The 18919-nt window shown below is 41.1% G+C and overlaps 1 protein-coding gene across 1 annotated transcript in view; it reads right to left on the bottom strand.

Moving 5' to 3' along the window:
- VPS53 (VPS53 subunit of GARP complex) overlaps window positions 1–18919 on the bottom strand; it is a 127452-nt gene that overhangs the window by 58754 nt on the left and 49779 nt on the right. Inside the window, exons 8-10 of the mRNA XM_074263820.1 lie at window positions 5831–5909; window positions 1613–1756; window positions 1164–1306 (exon numbers count right to left, since the gene is read on the bottom strand). Of these exons, the coding sequence (XP_074119921.1) occupies window positions 1164–1306; window positions 1613–1756; window positions 5831–5909 (366 nt within the window). The remainder of the gene's footprint in view (window positions 1–1163; window positions 1307–1612; window positions 1757–5830; window positions 5910–18919) is intronic.

The raw sequence follows: 18919 nt of genomic DNA, 5'->3' as shown, positions 1-18919 counted from the left end.
GCCAGCAAATCCAGCCAATGTATGCCATTACAGGTAGCTTTCTGCATCCCTGGTTCCTTACCTCTCTCTGCAAGTCCTGAGGGAAAGGAAGATCTCTCTTTTGAATGGCTATTTGATTTATTTGATGAAGAAGTCACTGGTTTTTTATTTTATTTCTACTTGACTTGCTCTGTGTGTCTGAACATGTACCAGGAGGCTCTGAGCCAAATAACTCAATTATTACTAATACCCATTATCCAATGATGACCAGTAGTCTGGCAGATTTGTTCTCAGCTTTGTCACTCTCAGGGGCTCTAGTCCTCCAGACAGAGGGAGACTGTCCTGGCCATGATCCATCTACTTGGGGGGGGGAACGGAGGGGCCTTTTTTGAGCTTTCCACCCTCTACCCGCCATCACATAGTGAGGCTAATGACTTAGCATATATTTTATATTCATTTCTGTGTGTATGTGTTGTTTCCCATCAATACAAGGTCATTTTCTAAAGGGCAGGGACCATTCCACCAATCTCTACATCCCCAGCACCTAGTGCAGACCTTGGCATATAAGAGGCCCTGTTCATTGTGTTGATGAAGGCTCTCCCAACGAATGCAGTGAAGATAAATGACGGAGTATCTGCTATTAGTATCACCCGCCAATAACAACTTGGAATCAAGGATCTTCCTGGAAGGGCATCATGGAGGAAACCAGAGGTTAAGCCAATCAGCATCCCGATCCTCAGGGAGCTTCCTTATTTTCCTTCACTTGCCTTCCTAGTGATTCTGAACCAGAAGGGCCACAGATTTAGATCTAACAACATAGCATCTGTATAATAAGGACTGGGAACAATGGAGACCTGAGAACCCCTGGAGTGTCAATCCAAGGAAGTTTCTTAGAGAAATGCTTTTTGAGCCAGGAGCTTTTAGAGGGGAGAAGCTCAGCTGAGAGATAGCTAAGACTCTACCCCTAAGCAGAGATTCCCAAAGAGGAGTACATGGGAAAAGGGAATCTGTCTGACTGAGGCAAAGGATGGGGTTCAGGGCAGATATGTCCATAGATAGCAAACTATACTTGAAGCCGCTCTGAAGTGACAGACTTAGAAAAAAAGGGTAACTTAGAAAGTTACCCTTTCTAAGGCCCCATAACCCAAAGCACCAGACTCAGGGTACATCTTGTACTGATTTACCTGGTGACATGGCAAAACTCTACAGCAATCCTCTCGGTCATGTACCATTCGTGTGGAAACATGCGCCCATATTTCTCTTCATAGTCCACAAGCTGGCGTTTTATCCAGGCATAGCGTCTGTCAATTTTGTCGAGCCAGGCAACCTGATTTAAGATGGGGAACAAAAGTCACCTGGTACCCACAGATAGCACTGACAGTTTGAAAAAAAGAAAAAAACAGAACCAACCCCTCAGTCTTTCTCCAACACTCTGATGAGTCTGGGAAAGAACAATGGATGCTTCTCATATTGTTGATCTCAGATATTAGCAATTCACGGATCAACATCACCTGTCAGGAATGGTAAGGAAGGACTAGGCCCAGAGGGGCTAAGCAAATAGATACAAGTTCTTTTGGTCATCATCTGATCAAACCCAAAAGGGGTATCTGAATAAAATCTGGTTACTACTCACATCCTGGTTTTCTTGAAAGAGCACCAGGTATTCAGAGAGGTGCTGCTTAATAAACTTCTTGATGATTTCCTGTTTGATCCTGGGGTCCAATACGTTAGCAACCAGACATGCGTCTCTCAAGACATTGCTGGGGCCTCCAGGCCTCTGTTAAGACAAATAATAGGTCATAGTTCAATAACTAGGGAAAAGCAAAACAAAACAAAAAAAGCCTTTTTAGAAGGCTTTAAAAACTGCCTGCCCTTTGACACTTCTCCTTCTTTCTTATTTTTTTTTCCCAACAGTAATTTATTTTTTCAAATACATGTATAGATTTTCAACATCACCTCTGCAAAACCTTGTGTTTCAAATTTTCCTCCCTCCCTCCCTAATTTCCCCCTTCCATAGACAGCAAGTAATCAGATATAGGTTAAACATGTGCAGTTGTTCTAAACATATATCCACATTTATCATGTTATGCAAGAAAAATCAAATCAAAAGAAAAAAAAAAAAAGAAAACATGAGAAAGGAAAAAAAAAGCAAGCAAACAAAAACAAAAACAGTGAAAATACCAAGTTGTGATCCACACTCAGTCCTCTCTCTGAATTCAGATGGCTCTCTCCATCACAATTCTATTGGAATTACTTTGAATCACCTCATTGTTGAAAAGAGACAAGTCTATCAGAGTTGATCATAGTATAATCTGTGTTTTTCTTCTTTTTCTATCGATCTATTATTGCTTCTCCCACTCCTCTGACAATCCTGTGGTGGAAGAGTATTTTGGTTATCTGTTTCTTAATGGGAAAAAAACATCTCCCTCTCTCTCCTTCCCTCTGTCTGTCTGTCTGTCTCTCTCTCTATCACTAACGTAAAAATTACTTTGTGAATCAGAGAGGAGAAGCTTGGGAAAGCAAGGCCAGGGCTGCCCAGGGGATGTCTGACATTCTGAAAAGCACAAGGGAAGCCTGTCATCTTGTTGAGGTTGAGCACATTCCTGCCTGGTACCTCTGGGATTCGCTAGTTCTCGGTCACACCTGGGGTGAAGGGGTTAAGAGTGAGAGTGTCCTAACCTTGGGAGAGGTGCCAAACCACCAATCTTGTTTGGCTAATGGTGAACTCTTCCTCTGGGCTCCCTTAGCTTTTAGTGGGTCACAGAGAGGCTACCAACGAGGCAGATGCATCCTGAGAGAAGGCCTCTGAGTAGGGTGACTGAAGCTAAGCTCCCAGTCCATTGTAGCTGTCACTCTGGCCCAACACTGAGAAAACATAGGACATGGAAGGAAAAGCACCAGCCTGTAGTCCAGAGGCTCAAGTCCCAGTCCTGGATTTGCAGCTCAGCCATTCTGGGCCTGCTGGTTCTGTCCATTTAATCACTTATCACTTAGGTAGTGACATCGGACCACTTGACGAATATTAACTAGACCAGCAGATCTTTCTGAAACACTTCAAGATTTGCAAAGTCCATCACATTTATTCTCTTGCAAAATATCCCTATTTACAGAAACAGCCTGACAAGGATTAGACCAGCCCCCAAACCCCAGGCTCCTAACTTGGCTCTAACACTTAGGAGCGTTGTGACCATGGGGAATGTCATATCGCTTCTCTAATCTTTAAATAAGAGAATGACTCCTATAAGAGTGTCTACCATGAGCCTCAAATGGGCTATAAAATGCCTCATAAATTTTTATATATTATGTAAATATCAACTTTAAAATATATTAAATATTTGATAAACATCAAATATATTGTCAAATATTAATGCCAACTATTTTTATAGTTGTCATTTATTGTTTCAAAATCGGAAACTGAGTCACAAATAACCAAAGGACCTTTCTAAGATAGCCCGGTAAGTTCATATACAATCAGACACTGGAACCTGGCTTCCAATGTTAAAATCGCCTTCATGCAGGTGGGCAGTCTCTTATATGCAAGGCTGCACAACTGCCCCAAGGTCATGCATTCATCCAAAATCAGGGCTGCTGTTCAATGGGCAGCAGGCCGGCCTTCTGACTTCATTACTGCCCTCCTGGCTTCCTAGACTTGGGAGAAATGGCAAGCTTTGAAAAAGTGGCATTTGGGCTGTGCACATTTCTAAAGCACTCAAGTTCCACCAGAGGTGCTTTAAGGCCAGTCAGCACACTATTTAAAAAACAAAAATATAAACAAAACTTGAAAAACAACAGAGGGGCAGAAAAATAGAGCAGGTTCAAGAAAATCACCCTCAGTGCAACAAGCTGGTAGAATTTGGGAAAAAAGAAAGCTGGAAAGTGGGTCAGGGATGAGTTCTTCCAAATAACAAAACTGGCCTTCATGGGGGGCCTTCTGAAACCTGTGGTTTAGAAAAGCAAGACAGAACTGTCCATTGCTTCAAGCACAGGTTAGACCACAGAGCCACTGGATAGAAAGATCAATATAAAAATCAAGGGATTTCAATCCTTTCTTTTCACCAAACATGTCAAGCATTCTTAAGTAACTGACTCATCCAAGGAAGATAACACAGTTTCCCTCCAGCAGGGATAACGTCAAGTCAAATCTGCTATGATCAGTGAGTACATCTGGGCCCCCAAAATAGAGCACCAGCTAAGTACAAAGCCAATGGGGAAGGAATTCTCTACTGGTGAATGTCAGCACACTCAGAAGCTCAACAGTTGCCCAAAGAAGATGTAATTCTGATCCTTCAGAGCCGGGCCAAAACCCCACACCTGCATCCTAAATTACATCCATAGAGGACAAAGGCACATGATTAGGGAGTTTCCAGTTACGGAATATTAAACCAGATCCAGGAAACTTTTCCCTGGCTCAGTAAGTGAATCTGGGTTACCAATGCCGTGCTGAGGAAGTCTGCTTGCCAATGTTATTCTCACTCTGGCCTGAACAATGGAGTCCAGAAATATCTCAGATAAATAGGAGCTGATTATACCTTGAAGGGGTCTCCCTCCAATACCCATGATGCCATCTGCTGAAATTTAAAGGGTCCCCTTAATAGAAACTGCTACACAGTCCTTTTCGTAATGGCTAGAAACTGGAAATTGAAGGGATGCCCACCAACTGAAGAATGGCTGAATAAATTATGGTATATGAATGTTATGGAATATTATTATTCTATACGAAATGACCAGCAGGATGATTTCAGAGAGGCCTGGAGAGACTCACATGAACTGATGCTGAGTGAAGTGAGCAGAACCAGGAGATCATTATACACTTCAACAACAATACTATAGGATGATCAATTATGATGGATATGGCCCTCTTCAACAATGAGATAATCCAAATCAGTTCCAATTGATCAGTAATGAACAGAACCAGCTACACCCAGAGAAAGAACACTGGGAAATGAGTATGAACCACAACATAGCATTTATACTCTTTCTGTTATTGTTTGCTTGAATTTTTGTTTTTTCTTCTCAGATTATTTTCACCTTTCTAAATTCGATCTTTCTTATAAATATTATTACATAGAGTGTATTTAACATATATTTTAACATATTTAACACGTATAGGACTATGCGACATCTAGGGGGCGGGGGGGACAGAAGGAGGGGAAAAGTTGAAACAGAAGTTTTTGCAAGTGTCAATGTTGAAAAATTACCCATGCATATGTTTTGTCAATAAAAAGCTATTAAAAAAAAAAATAGAAACTGCCACAGTAAATCATCAGTCACCACAAGGGATGCCTGCTGTAGGAAAAGAATAAGGAGGAGGCCCTCGATTGGAACATTGGGAGCTTCTTGTATGCAGGACACATACAAATGCATTACCAGAGATAGCTCTCTGGCAGGACAGCTGCTAAAAGCAGGGCTGCGCTTATGACAGCGTCTCATTGCATGCTATCTTAAACTGCTGACATTCTGTCCCAGAGTCTCTTCCTCCTTTGGGGATAATCAAAGGTAGATGACTTTTCCGAAAGATATTTTAGCCTCAGGAGAATCTTTCATGACTTTATTTTTAAAATGGAGCCATGAGCAAAATGAATTTCAAGAGGAACCAGGATATTAGAATTTGACAGACAACAGGCTGTGCCAGTGCAATTCTTCAATTAGCAATTACAGGAATTAAGGATGTACTAACTACCATACACACAAAATGCCAGCAAAAAAGATACCAGGCTTCTAGGTAGAAAGGAACATTGGACCCAGACCAGTATCAGGTGCCCAGAAAATCAAAGCTGGCAAGCACAGGGACAAAGTGTCTGAGTTTGTTTTGACGCGACACCCAGAAAGATGACACCCCAACGTTAGTTACCTTGGTACCCTGGGAAGGAAAAGCTTCTTCAAAATCAGCCAGGATCTGCTGTCCTAACTCCGTCTGGGCAGCCTTTACTCTGTGGGAGAAAGAAGACACGTCATGTTTATCAGGACAAACTCTCAACTATCTATGTGTTGAATTAAACAGAAAGTCATACAAGTGGAGGGCTCTTCAGAAGTCGTTAGCTCCCCTCCATTTTTACAAATGAAAAGACTGAGTCCCAGAGAGGGAACCTGCCTTGTTCAAGAGAGGCAGGGCCAGGTCTGCGCCAACATAACTGCCTCCGTTCTGATGTCAGGCCCCCTCGGCCTATTTGCAGAGGATGTTTCAGGAAATGCCAACTAGTTTTAGTAGTGTTCTCAATAAAACAAACGAGAAAGGTCGCTTTGAAAAAATAAAAGCACTATAATGCCAAGACATATCTGAATTCTGGATATCTCTGGTGCCGCCTCTTACCCTCAAAGTTACAGGAAGATCAGAAGCGTATCAACCCCACAACCATTTAGCAAGCACCTGTTAACTGGAGACACTACATGAGATCACAGGGAGACAATGATAAACCAAAGCCACCCGATTCCGTAAAAACCTTAGAAAAATGGACATTTCGCCGATGCCTTTCACTATTTATATCAGAATTATTTCTGGAAATCCCACATAACTGCTCCAAGCTAGTGAGTTTCTAGACCAAGGCGTTACACAAACCAGCCACCATGGTGACTGTATCTGGCAACAGAGTACAGCAAACAGATCATGGAAGGAGAGAAGCAAACAAGGGAAACTGGCAAAGACTCCCTGCAGGAAAAGGCAGGTAGAGTAAGAACTCTGAAGGAAGCTAGACTCCCAGAGAAGCAGAATTGAGGGAGAAGCACATCCTATGAATGGAGATAGCTGGAACCGAGATCCTGAATATCTTGGCGGGGACAGGGCTATAAATGCTCATGTGGGAGTCCAGACTACACGTTCGATGCAGGAGGAAGATTCCTGGAGTGAGGGAGGGATAAGGGAAGACCTGGGCTTACCCAAGACAGCCATGTGGAAGTTCACCCAGCAAGAGAAGTACTTGGAAGCTGGGACTGCAATGAAGAGCCTGGGGTAAGAGTGTGGTCATAGGGTAATAAGGGCCCGGGCTATAGGGGCACTTGTGGAAGTCTGGAGAAAAGAGTGGTACAGGAAATGTGGAGCCAGCACAAGCAAGATGCAACAACGTCTTGCTTTTTGTGCAGTGAGGGAGAGGGAAGAGTGAGACGGCATCGGGTGTTGGGCCTGAGGAGTGGAAGGAGGGCAGGGCAGAAATGTGGAGGAGAAAAAAAAAGAGGGTTTAAGGAAAATATGTTCCACTTAGCATGATGAGTTTGAGATACTTGAAGGACAAGAAGAGAGAGGAACAAAGGCAGATGGGGGAAGAGATAGAAGGCAAGAGACTGAGAGGGCAAGCTCCCAAGGAGAGGGGCAAGAGGGGTAGGATCAAGGGCAGCAGAGGGAGAGGGGTCAGCCTTGGCTGGAGGGGCCACCTCTTCCTGCAAGTCTGAAGCAAAGGTGGAAATGCTTGAAGAAAACAAAGTTTAAAACAACCCCCATGGGGAGTACCACAGAGTATCAAATAGCGAAGAATAAACAGATTGCTGTGCAGCAATTAAGGCCAAGTTGATATTTTTCATATAAATTTGTAGTGGACCCAGTCAGCACAATTGTGCTATTTCCTCCAACAGAATTTAGCAGCACACATGCAGGAGCAGAAAAGACAGATGGTGGTGGGCTAAGCCAAGAATGGGGTTTGGCAAAGTAAGAGTGGTAACTGGAGAAAGGAGCAAGGGGTGTGAGGGGAGATGAAATGGTTAAGCATAATGGGAAGATTCTGAAGGGAGCAAAGGGAATCCAGAGCAAGGGTGAAGGGACCGAGAGAGGAGGGAGGGCTGGAGCTACTGGAGGTCGAGGTGAACACAAATATAATCTTTGGAGGAAGAAGACCTAGGGCCACGTGGAACAACAGGAGCTTGTGGTTAAGTAATGATGAAAGCAAGGATATCCCTGCGTGTAGCTGAGGCTGACAGAAAATAGAAATCATAAGGACTAAGGAAGTTGGTAAATTTAGTCTAAAGTCCCCAAATATCTTTAGGGTAGGGGTTGGGGTAGGAAGGTCATATCCCCTTTCACTTTCTAACCCAGAAACTAACAACAGAATCCTCAACTAAATAAAACAATTATTTTTTTTTGAAAAATGATGAGAAAGACATCTACAAGTATATGGATGCATTATTTATAGAATCATAGATGAGATCCTAGTAGACCATCTCTTCCAACCCCTTATTTAACAGATGAGGAAACCGAGGTGAGGAATGGTTAAGTGACTTGCCAGTGGTCACAAAGCTAGTAAACGCCAGAGCAGGATTTTGAACCCAAGCCTTCCTGATTGCACTCCCAGCATTTCACTCAGCCACAATCTTTCTTGAGCATATGCCTTTATGATTAAGATGATCTGAGTGAATAATTGGCTACAAAGAACCAGGAGATCATGCTGTAATGGAAAACAAAATCATTTTTAAAAACCCACCAAGTTAGTTTTGCTGAGCCACTTTTTTAAAAAATCTTTATTACTAGGGATGACTTATGAGAGAAAGGGTAGAAAGGGTAGAGAAGTATTTGGAAATGAATGGAGTGATCAGATATTTAAGTGGTAGAGCAGGGTATATGAATTCGGGGAAATGAGTTCAAATCTGACTTCTCATACTTGATAACTGTTTGACCTTAGTAAGCTGCTTAACCTTTGTTTGCCTCAGTTTCTTCCTCTATAAAATAGAAGTAATAATAGTGCCCACCTCCCAGGATTGATCTGAAGCTCAAATAAGAAAATACCTGTAAAAGACTTGGCACATACTAAGTTTTTTAAAAAAGTTAATTATTATGATTATGAATGTGACATAAAAACAAAAGGCATCAATAAAACTACTTTTATTTTTTCCAATTAAATATGTAAAGCTAGTTTTCAACATTCATTTTTATGAGATTTTAAGTACCAAATTTTACTCCTTCCTTCTCTTCTCTTCCCTTTCCCCAAGTCAGTAAGTAATCCAATCATATTAGTCATGAAAAAAACAATTTTAAAAGAACAAAAAACTAAGGAAGAAAGTATGGGAGCAACCCATATATTAGATATTCCAAAGGGGCTATACAAAGCAATCCTCTTTCCCACCACACCAGCACCCCATTCCTACCAATTACAGCGAGGTTCGAAGGCCTACCTCTTCTATAGGATTTTCTGATTCCAAGCTCAAAAGGCTCTTAAGGATTATCTAGTTTGTCCCCCTCATCTTACAAAGGAGAGAACTGAGGCCTGCAGAAGTGATGTGACTAGCCCAAGATCACACAGAGATGTGTGGCGGGGGTAGGACTGAGAGCCTTGTCCTCAGACTCCCAGTTAGGGGCCCTTTCTGTAACAAAATACTGGCTTTATTTTGTAAACCATAATTAGAATACTATATAAATATGAACCATTATCACACTTCAATGAAACAAAAGGAAACAAAAGGCCCTTTTCTTCCATGCATATCATAATAAAGTCTGCTCCCTTTATTTATCTCCACCCTTTTTTTTCCCTGCATTAACTTCAGCAAGTTTCAAATTGCAGTTAAGAACCCCAAACCACAATTTCTTTGGCCCAAACAATGAGGCTGAATCTGGCAACCTGAGATTTTTGAAGAAAGGGGAGGGCAGCTGCAACAGCCTGTTCTTCATTGGTACAGTTATAATTACGTCTTATCCTAAATATTTTCCAGGGTTTTTCCACTATCTGCAAAACTTTTCAAACCACATTCATGGGTGGGTTTAATGATGCTAATGGCATCTTCTTTACCACTTGATCAAAATGAATTAGAAATGACTAAGATAAAGCTATAGTTAGCTAACTCTCTGGAGGGAGAATCAATCCTCTCAGAAACAAGCACAGGACAAAGTTTTTTTGCACAAACAAAATCAATACAGAATCAACAGAGAAGTAACTGAGTAGAGGGAAGAAGTCTGATAGTCAAGCTCTAAAAGATTTCAATGCAAATAAAAGACCAAGAACATTTTTTAACCAAGAATATAAATAATTTACAAAAGAAGAAATGGAAACTATCAACAACTATGTGAAAAAAATTCTCTAGTAAGTATGAAGTCTTATTTCACTCTTTCCAAAGTGGCAAAGATGATGATGGAAAAAAATCAGAGTTGGAATGATTGATAGAAAGATAGGCACACTAAATATCGTGTTAATAGAGCTACAACTTGATTTGGAATACAAGGCATTATGTGGTTTATAACCTTTGGCCCTTGGATCCCTCGACTGCATATATCATCCAAGGGGGTATACACGTACACACACACACACACACACACACACACACACACACACACACACACACACTCTCTCTCTCTCTCCCTCTCTCTCTCTCTCTCTCTCTTTCTCTCTCTCTCTCTCTCTCTCTCTCTCTCTCTCTCTCTCTCTCTCTCTCTCTCTCTCTCTCTCTCTCTCTTAATGGAATGCTATAGCAGCATTAGAAATGATGAATGAGAAATTCAATTACCCTACTTGTATATTTACTTTGGGTACATATACATTTCCCCCTTAGTAGCAAGCATTGTTGTTGTTATATTTTATATTGTTGAAGTCTACTTTGCTCACAGTAGACACTTAGTAAATATCTGATGAACCAAATTGAACTTAGGCCAAGAAAAGGATTTCTCTCATCTGCTCCCTTCTTTTACCCCAACCCTTTTGGGAAAGAATAAGGATACTAGTCATTTCCATAGTTAGAGAAAATTGTCCTCTGGGAGCTTCAACTGAAGGCTGAAGAGAAAGGGAATATGGGAATAAGTGTTTATTAAGTACCCATTATGTGCTAAATATTGTACTTTACAAATATTACCTCATTTGATCCTTACAACAACCCTACAAAACAGATGCTGTCATAATCACCATTTTACAATTTTGGAAACTGAGGCAAATAGTGGTCAAGGAACTGCCTAGGGTGACAAAGAATTCAAATCTGAACTTAGGTCTTCCTGATCCCAAGCCTATGCTCCACCCACTGCCCTATCAGTGATTAGAGAGTGACCAGCAGCATGCTCACCACACTTACGGAATTGGCCGGAGGTGAACAACAGTCTAAGCCTACCATGTGGCCCCAGCCCCGCCAGTATGGAGAGGGAGTTGAAGGCATTAGAGACGTGACTCCCCCATTACTCCCAAGCTCTTCTCTAAGTAGTTTCTGGGGACACAATCCTTTGGAAAGGCTGACAGGGAACTCCTCAGTGTCACAGAACATCTCCATTATCAGATATTCTTTTAGGATGCCAGCAGTCTCATGTAGTCTTTTCTGTCAGAAACTATACCAGAGGAGAGGAAGCTTTCCTGTACCCATATTTCTTGTCACCTGAAGTAGTTCTGAAGTCCTATTTCACTCCTTCCAAAGTGGCAGAAATGATAAAGGACAGAAAGAAAGAAAGGAAAGATTATGGTCGGTATAAAAACAGGCACACACAAAAACCCCATTTGGAATAATGTTCCAAATTATAATCTTAGTTTAGCCAATCCATAGGAAATGGCAACAATTTTCTGTGCACCAAGAACTGATGGGTCAATGAATTTCATTTATCTTTCAGGTGAAGATTAGGTATCTATGTAATAAATTGTCCAATCAGATTATACTCAAAAGAAGGAAATGAGCTCTAATGGGCAAATTTCTTAGCCTGACACATTTGAACTCCCTCATTAATGAAAATGAACGCATTGGCCTTCATATAGAGAGCTCAATCCATCAATCAAGATTTTATTAGGTGAAGGCTGGATCTGAATTGGAGTCCTCCTAATTCCAAGCCTAAGGCTCTATTCAGAGTATTGGACTTGGCATAAGGGAAACCTGAGCTTCAATCCTGAATCAGACACTTACTAAATAGATGATCTTGGATGAGTCCCTTAATTTTAGCCCCAGTTTCTTCATCTGTAAATTGGAGATAATAGCACCAACCTCACAGGGTTGTTGTGAGGATCATTTAAGAATGTACTTGTAAAGCTGTTTGCAAAACAATTTTTTAAAAGTGCTATATAAATGCTATGCAAACACTAACAATTAACCTAGCTGCCTATCCCGGTTGCAATAGAAATTGTTTTATTTGCTCCAAGGAAAATAAACTAGATCTCTTCCAAATAAGCTGGCATAATCAAGTGGTGTTTTTCACACTTGAGAATGAAAGGCTCACTGTGTTGTTGTATGAAGATTAAGACTGAACAGCAGCCTCCTGGGCCTCTGAAGCGGAAGAGGAGTCAAATACAGATGTGGCTTCTCGCTCACAGGGAGGGGAAAGCTGAGCTTCTCCCACACAGGCCATCAGTTTCCAAAAGGAGGAGGAAGAATAAAAGGAGCATGGGGTAGGAAATTATGAAAATATGCTATTTAAACACTGGTGGAGAAAGTCAGGCTGCCCCTTTTATCACTTTGTGAGTAGCTTCCCCCAAAGAAAACAGTTTATAAAGTTCACCAGGATTTCCAAAAGGAGCTTCCAAAATGCAAAGTGTGTATTTAGAGAGGAGAGCCCTTACTTCAGGTGCTACATGTTCTGACAGCCAGCTTCTGTAAGAGTCCCGTGATTCAAAATCACAGACTCGCAGAATCTTAGACCATGGATCCAGCCCCTCGTAGCCCTGAGGCGGCAGGGCCTGTCCAGGAGCACTGAGCTGGCCAGGGGGAGGGCCCGGCCTACAACCTCTGAGTCCAGACTTTTCTCACCCAGGACTCCCCTGTTTCCCCTCATTTCGGGTTTTAAAGAGTGTCCTTAAGAAGTCTGCAGTTCAAAAGTATCTTTTTTCAGGAGATTATAGGGCCTTGATTCCTTCTTTGCATAATGCTGATTGATTCCCAGAAACATTTGGTTTCCTGGACATGCCCAAGCCACTAAGCCTTGAAATGGAATGGCAGAATTCAAAAAAGATTTCTTTCAAAGCTATATTCAACCCCTGCCAGCAGGAGAGTCCAAAGAAATCACTAAATCCAAGTTGAGACCCGTCCACTTCCTCTGCCTGAGCCACAGGGAGCAGCACCAACCATTATTATTTCGGACTGTTGAGTACAATTAAGGCTGCAGCAACTTTGTTTCTCTGAGTTGGGTCTAACACCCCTCCTCCCGACCCTAACAGTCATTTCTATCATTACCAGATGGTGTGACAATCACTATGTAAATATACAGAGGGAGAATTCAGCAGGGATGGTACTAAAAATAGGAAGCCTGGGCTTCCCTCAAACTTGTAGCACCTTCTAAAAAAAGTAATCATAAGATCTAAGAGCAAAGTCCTCTCCCACTCCAAGGTCATTTGACATTCTTTGACATTATTTAATCTCCCATATTCTTCACCAGCCTAGAGGGATTTGTACTGAGGGAGGTTTCCATGAGAATTCAAAGCCTGTGTGTCTGCAAGAGTCACACATCATTAATAAATGTTCGGAGCACTGACCTCCAGACAGACCTAGTTCAATATACTGAATCAGTTCCACTAAAAAACCACTTGAGAGCAGAACCAGGAAAACAATATCAACATCACTACAACAATAAAAATGGAAAGAATAAAAGAAGAAGCTGCATATTTCACAACAATAATGACTCCAACTGACCCAGAACAAGATGAAAAAAAAAAAATGGATCACCCTCCTTTCTTTCTGGAGTGTAGAATGCTGTATATGCTACCAAGCCCCAATACTGATTGGGTATTCGTTGGTTTTGCCAATCTGCTTTTCCCCCCTTATTATTCTTTGTTACATGAGCTAGCTTGCTAGAAGGGGCTTTCATACTATCATTGACGTGATATCATTAAAAAAATTATTTTAATTAAAATTGGGGGGAAAAAAAGAAAAAAATAATAGTTCCAGCAAGATAGCAATTAGATTCAAAGGACTACAAATTTACAACAATATTTGGGGATGCCATACAGAAATTTGGGTGCAATGCATTAGTGAACTTGAGAAAGCCATTATTATTCAGATAACACCTTTGCTTATTATTTTTAAAAAAATTTTATTGATATTTCTTGCTTTATCTTCATTTCCAAATACATTCTTCTCCTTAGAGAAGCCATCCACTCTAAGAAAGAACAAAAGTGAGGGGGAAAAAAGCAGAGCAACAAAACTAACGAAGTAACTAAGAGTGACTAGCAATATATGCTCCACTGTACCACCAGGACTCCATCTGGAGGGAGGGAAATGTGCTTTCTTCTCTCTTGGTCAGAGCCACACTTAGTCATCCCAAGGCTTTTAGGATTCAATTCTGTTTTTTTGGGGGTTCTTTCCATTAGGTTATTTTGCTATGTATGCAGCTATCCAAATTCTGCTTATTTTACTCTGTATCAGTTTATATAAGTCTTGCCATGCTTTCCCGTGTTCTTTATAGAAAAATTCTTTGTTCCTTTCAAGAGAAGCAGCTCCTTGGTGTTTATAGGAGCCATAACTCGTTTTGCTGCTTGCCACTGATATAACCTTGGGCCAGTCACTTAAGAGACCTCTAAATGTATCCGTTTCCTCACCTGCATAATGAGGGGGTCCCTGAGGTCCCTTCCATCCCTAAACCCTATGATTTATGACAGGAAAATGCCTTATTGAAAACCTACTGCCCCAAGCCCTTCAAATATAAACATCTAGGCCCTGGGGATATTAAAAAATTCTTGCCCTCAAGAAGACAACATGTGTGGGAGGACATAAGAAAAGAGATAAGTAAAAGAAGGAAGTTTGAAGAAGGTGAGAGCAATAATGAGCATTAGGGAAGATGCAGAGGAGTATGATGTCACAGAGGAAAAAATGCCACATGTGGAGCCGGAGGACCTGAGGATAACTGATTAATATGGGTTTATGAAGCACCTACTACGTGCTCTCCAATGTGACAGTCACATTGTAGCACACAAAGAACAAAATGAAAACAGCTTGTGCCCTTGAGAAACTCAAGCTTTGCCGCGGGTACAAAGAAAGGACAAAGAGGTGGACACTGAAGGTTTCATCACTAGCTTGGTCTGCTCGAGCTAGACAAGGGCAACGCTGAAGGACTAGAGGGAACAACAGGTTCCCTGAAGCAGGATGGGGAGGCCTGTAGTAAGCCGGCCTTACAGGAGAGAACAGGCCTGCTAGTGATTCACTCTTGGATGCTTCCTTCTTTACCACAAAATGCATTCTCATCTGTCTTTTAATCAAAAAATTCAACATTTATGAACTAAGGCAAACATCCAAAGGAATGGACCTCCCCTTCTCCTACCTCTTTCTGAAAGTCTTAATCAAGCCTCTCTCTAAACCTCTCAGATTCAGCTGCTGGAACTGTGGCTGGGACAAGGGAAAACTGCCAAAGAGAGCTACCCATGTGTTGCACCATGTGTACTAAACATCCATTAACAGAATAATTGAGAATTGTCTGCACATCCAAGAAAATGTCACCAACACCTTCTATGCCAGGAAGTTTTCCAACCCACTACCAGAAGCTTTCTCCAGTGCCCGCCTCACCATGGTGTGGACAGGACCCTCCTGCATTTACAGAGGCTGTGCCAGTAGAGTGTGAGCTCTGACAGGCCCTAACGAGCAAAATGGGCCAGCAATTAGCTTTTTGTCTGGGGTCTGGGATCAGCCTTGATGGAAGTTCCCCACCAAAAATATCTAGCTACCAAGGGATGGATGTATCTAACCACAGCATCTCAGAAAGACCATTTATCTGTATTGGTAGAAAGCCCACATTTAAGGAAATAAAACATGCTTAAAATAATTAAGGAATTGTCTAATAACAGTTGCAAACAGCTGGTGGTTACTTAAAGTTCTTTACAGCTAGCCAAATGGGAAAAAAAAATTCCTATAAAAGCAAGGAGTGACCAAGTAGACCTGCTCAGAGTCTAAAGAAAAGGCTGAATGCCTAAAAACTGTATAAAAGAATGCTCTAAATCACTAAGAGAAATGCATAATAAAGCAAAATAATATGGACGACAAAATGCATGGAATAGTGAGTGCTGAAGGGACTGACAGGCAGATTCCTGCATTGCTGGGTGGAACCGAGAGGTGACGTGACCATTTTGGAGATCAACCTGGAATGGATGTCACTATTACCACCAGACTACGTGGCCCAGAAAATCATGACCCCCAAACCCCAAATCTATCACTAAAAAGAGTGACATAAAACACCCGGTTCACTTTTCCTATAAAAATACCTACTCATTCTCCCATTTGTTTGCTAACTCTCTTTTGGAACTTAGCCTATGGTCAATGGCATTATAATAATAAAATCTTTGCCTCTTGATTTGGAAATGCTCCAAGCCTACAAATTTTTTTGAGACACCTCACAACACTAGCTAGGAAGCCCAATATTTTTGGGGGAGACAATGCACCTCCACAGAGTTATACACATAAAGTGGCTAAAATATGCTTACTTGTATTTTCTTTCTCACTTTTTCCCTTTTTGATTTGATTTTTCTTGTGCAGCAAGATAATTGTATTAATATATATTCATAGACTGGATTTAACATATTTTTACTACATTTAACATAAAATTTTTTTTAAAAAATATATATACTCTATGATCCAGAGATTCTACTGGTGGATGTGGAGTACAATGAAGTCATAAAAAAAAAAGAAAGGAAGGAAGGAAGGAAGGAAGGAAGGAAGGAAGGAAGGAAGGAAGGAAGGAAGGAAGGAAGGAAGGAAGGAAGGAAGGAAGGAAAGAAGGAAGGAAGGAAGGAAGGAAGGAAGGAAGGAAGGAAGGAAGGAAGGAAGGAAGGAAGGAAGGAAGAAAGGAAGGAGGGAAGGAAGAAAGGCTTTGTATACATCAAAATTTTTATAATAGCCCCTTCTGTCACAGCATTGGTTTGAAAACAAAGCACATACTCATAGATTGGGGGATGGATAGACAAATTACACTACAGGCATGTGACCATGCTATGAAAAATGTGATGAATCCAGAGAAGTATGGAAAGATCTACATTTACTAATGCAAAGTGAAGTAAAGAGAGCCAAGAAAAACAAACATACACAATAATTTGCAAACACTAGAAAAGAAACCACCCAAACAAACCTTTAGCAAACTGAAATGTTTACCTTATCTCCTACCTTTCCCCTGATTGGACTGACCCTTTTTTTTTTTTTTCTTCTTCCTCCTGCATATATTTTCCCTTCTCAACCTAGGACTACGATGATGAAAAAAACAAAGTGCTAAACTATCTAGAAAACTACATTTTACTTGAATTTTTGTAATCAAAAAGAAAATGAAACAGAAAAACAAAATGATCTTCTACTACTCATTCTGGAGAAACAATAAAAACCCTATTAAAGTAAATGCACTGACTCATTTCATTTTTAAACTATTTTACTGCTGCCCTGCAAATATGAAAGAGCACGGGGGAGTACATTTTTTCAATAAGAGGAGATGGTTTCCTGCTCACTGAGAGTTTTCTAGTTTTAGTAAGGATATAAGATATGGCTGAAACATTTTTTTAACTTAAGTGTAATCAGGTACATGTGAGATCTGAGAGCAGGCTGTCACCTAGAAGATTTCATGGATGACACATCTTTTGATGTGGACCTTTAAAAAGGATACACAGGAAATTCTTAGGCCAGAAGGAGGAAGTGGCTATCCCAGGAAGAGAGATCTAAAGGAGCAAGGGTAAAAGGGAAGTAAAGCCCAGTGGTTGCTCAAAAGGAACAAACCTAGTTTGTCTGGCATGTCAAAGCTCATCAGATAAAGCATAGGAGGCACTAGAAAGGCTAAGGGGCCCCGAAATGCCAGGCAAAACGAGGGCAATGAAAAAGTCCATTGAAGTTTTTTAAGCAAAATATTGATGTGACCCAAAATCTATGTGTAAAAGAAAGCTTTATTCTGACAAGAATATGGCTTGGAGGGAGATGAGAATGAGGTGGGAAAGACCTGCTGGAAGGCAAAAAAATCATGGGAGTCCATCTTAAAGATGGAGAGAGAAGGTGGTAGAAAAGAGTAGAGAATAGGAAGGGGACATCTGAGATTGTTTGCTGGTAGAATCAACAAAAAACGGTGAGTGGACTGGATATGAAAAGGACAAGGAAGAAAGAAAAAGTCAGATGCCCAAAAGAAACTACCAAAACTGCCTATCCTCTGACCCAGCAATGCCATCACTGGGTTTTATGGGGACTTCCCCAGGGAAAATCATAAAGGAGGGAAAAGGACCCCCAGCTGCAAAAATGTTTTGTGGCAGCTCTTTTTATGGTGGCAAAGAATTGAAAACTGAGTGGATACCCATCAATTGGGGAATGGCTGAATAAGTTGTGGTACAGAAAGATAATGGAATATTATTGTTCTATAAAAAAAGATGAACAAGCTGATTTTAGAAAGGCCTGGAAAGATTTACATGAACTGGTGCTGAGCAAAACAAGCAGAACCAGGAATGCATTATACACAATAACAAGAAGAATGAGCGATGATCACCTATGAAAGACTTGTTTCTTCTCAGTGGTTCAGTAATCCAAAGCAATCCCAATAGACTTTGGACAGGAAAAGGCCATCAGCATCCAGAGAATGAATTAAGGAGACTGAATGTAAATCAATACATCCTATGTTTGCTTCTATTTTCTGTTTTTGTTTTTTTTTTTTTTTTCCCTCTCCCGTGGTTTTTCCCTTTTGCTCTGATTTTTCTCTCCCAACATGATTCATAAAGCAATGTGCATTGTAGGGGGGAAAAAAAAGAAAGAAAGAAGAGTCAAAGAACCTCACCCTCACAAACATGGCTATCTGAGCAAATGGAGAAGCTTCCAAGAGAAAAGATTGAGATCAGGAGGAAGAGCAGGTTGAAGAGGAAAGATACCAGTTTGGATCTAGACAAATTGAGTCTGAAGTGGATCCAAGTAGACATGTCCTGGAGGTAGTTGGAAGCTGTCTCTAATTAGAAAAAGCCAAGAAAAGAGGTCAAATAGACATTTGGGAATCATTGGTGTGGAGGTGGAAGCTGAAACCATGGGAGGGGATGACATGGAGAAAGAAGCATGTAGACAGAAGAGAAACAGACCAAGGACAGACCCATGGGGAACAAGTAAGACTTTATGCTATTGGAAAAGTTAACTGTTGTAACAT

This window comes from Sminthopsis crassicaudata, chromosome 4, assembly GCF_048593235.1.
Source record: "Sminthopsis crassicaudata isolate SCR6 chromosome 4, ASM4859323v1, whole genome shotgun sequence".
Lineage (NCBI taxonomy): Eukaryota > Metazoa > Chordata > Mammalia > Dasyuromorphia > Dasyuridae > Sminthopsis > Sminthopsis crassicaudata.
This window is presented reverse-complemented; position numbering and strand designations above follow the sequence as displayed.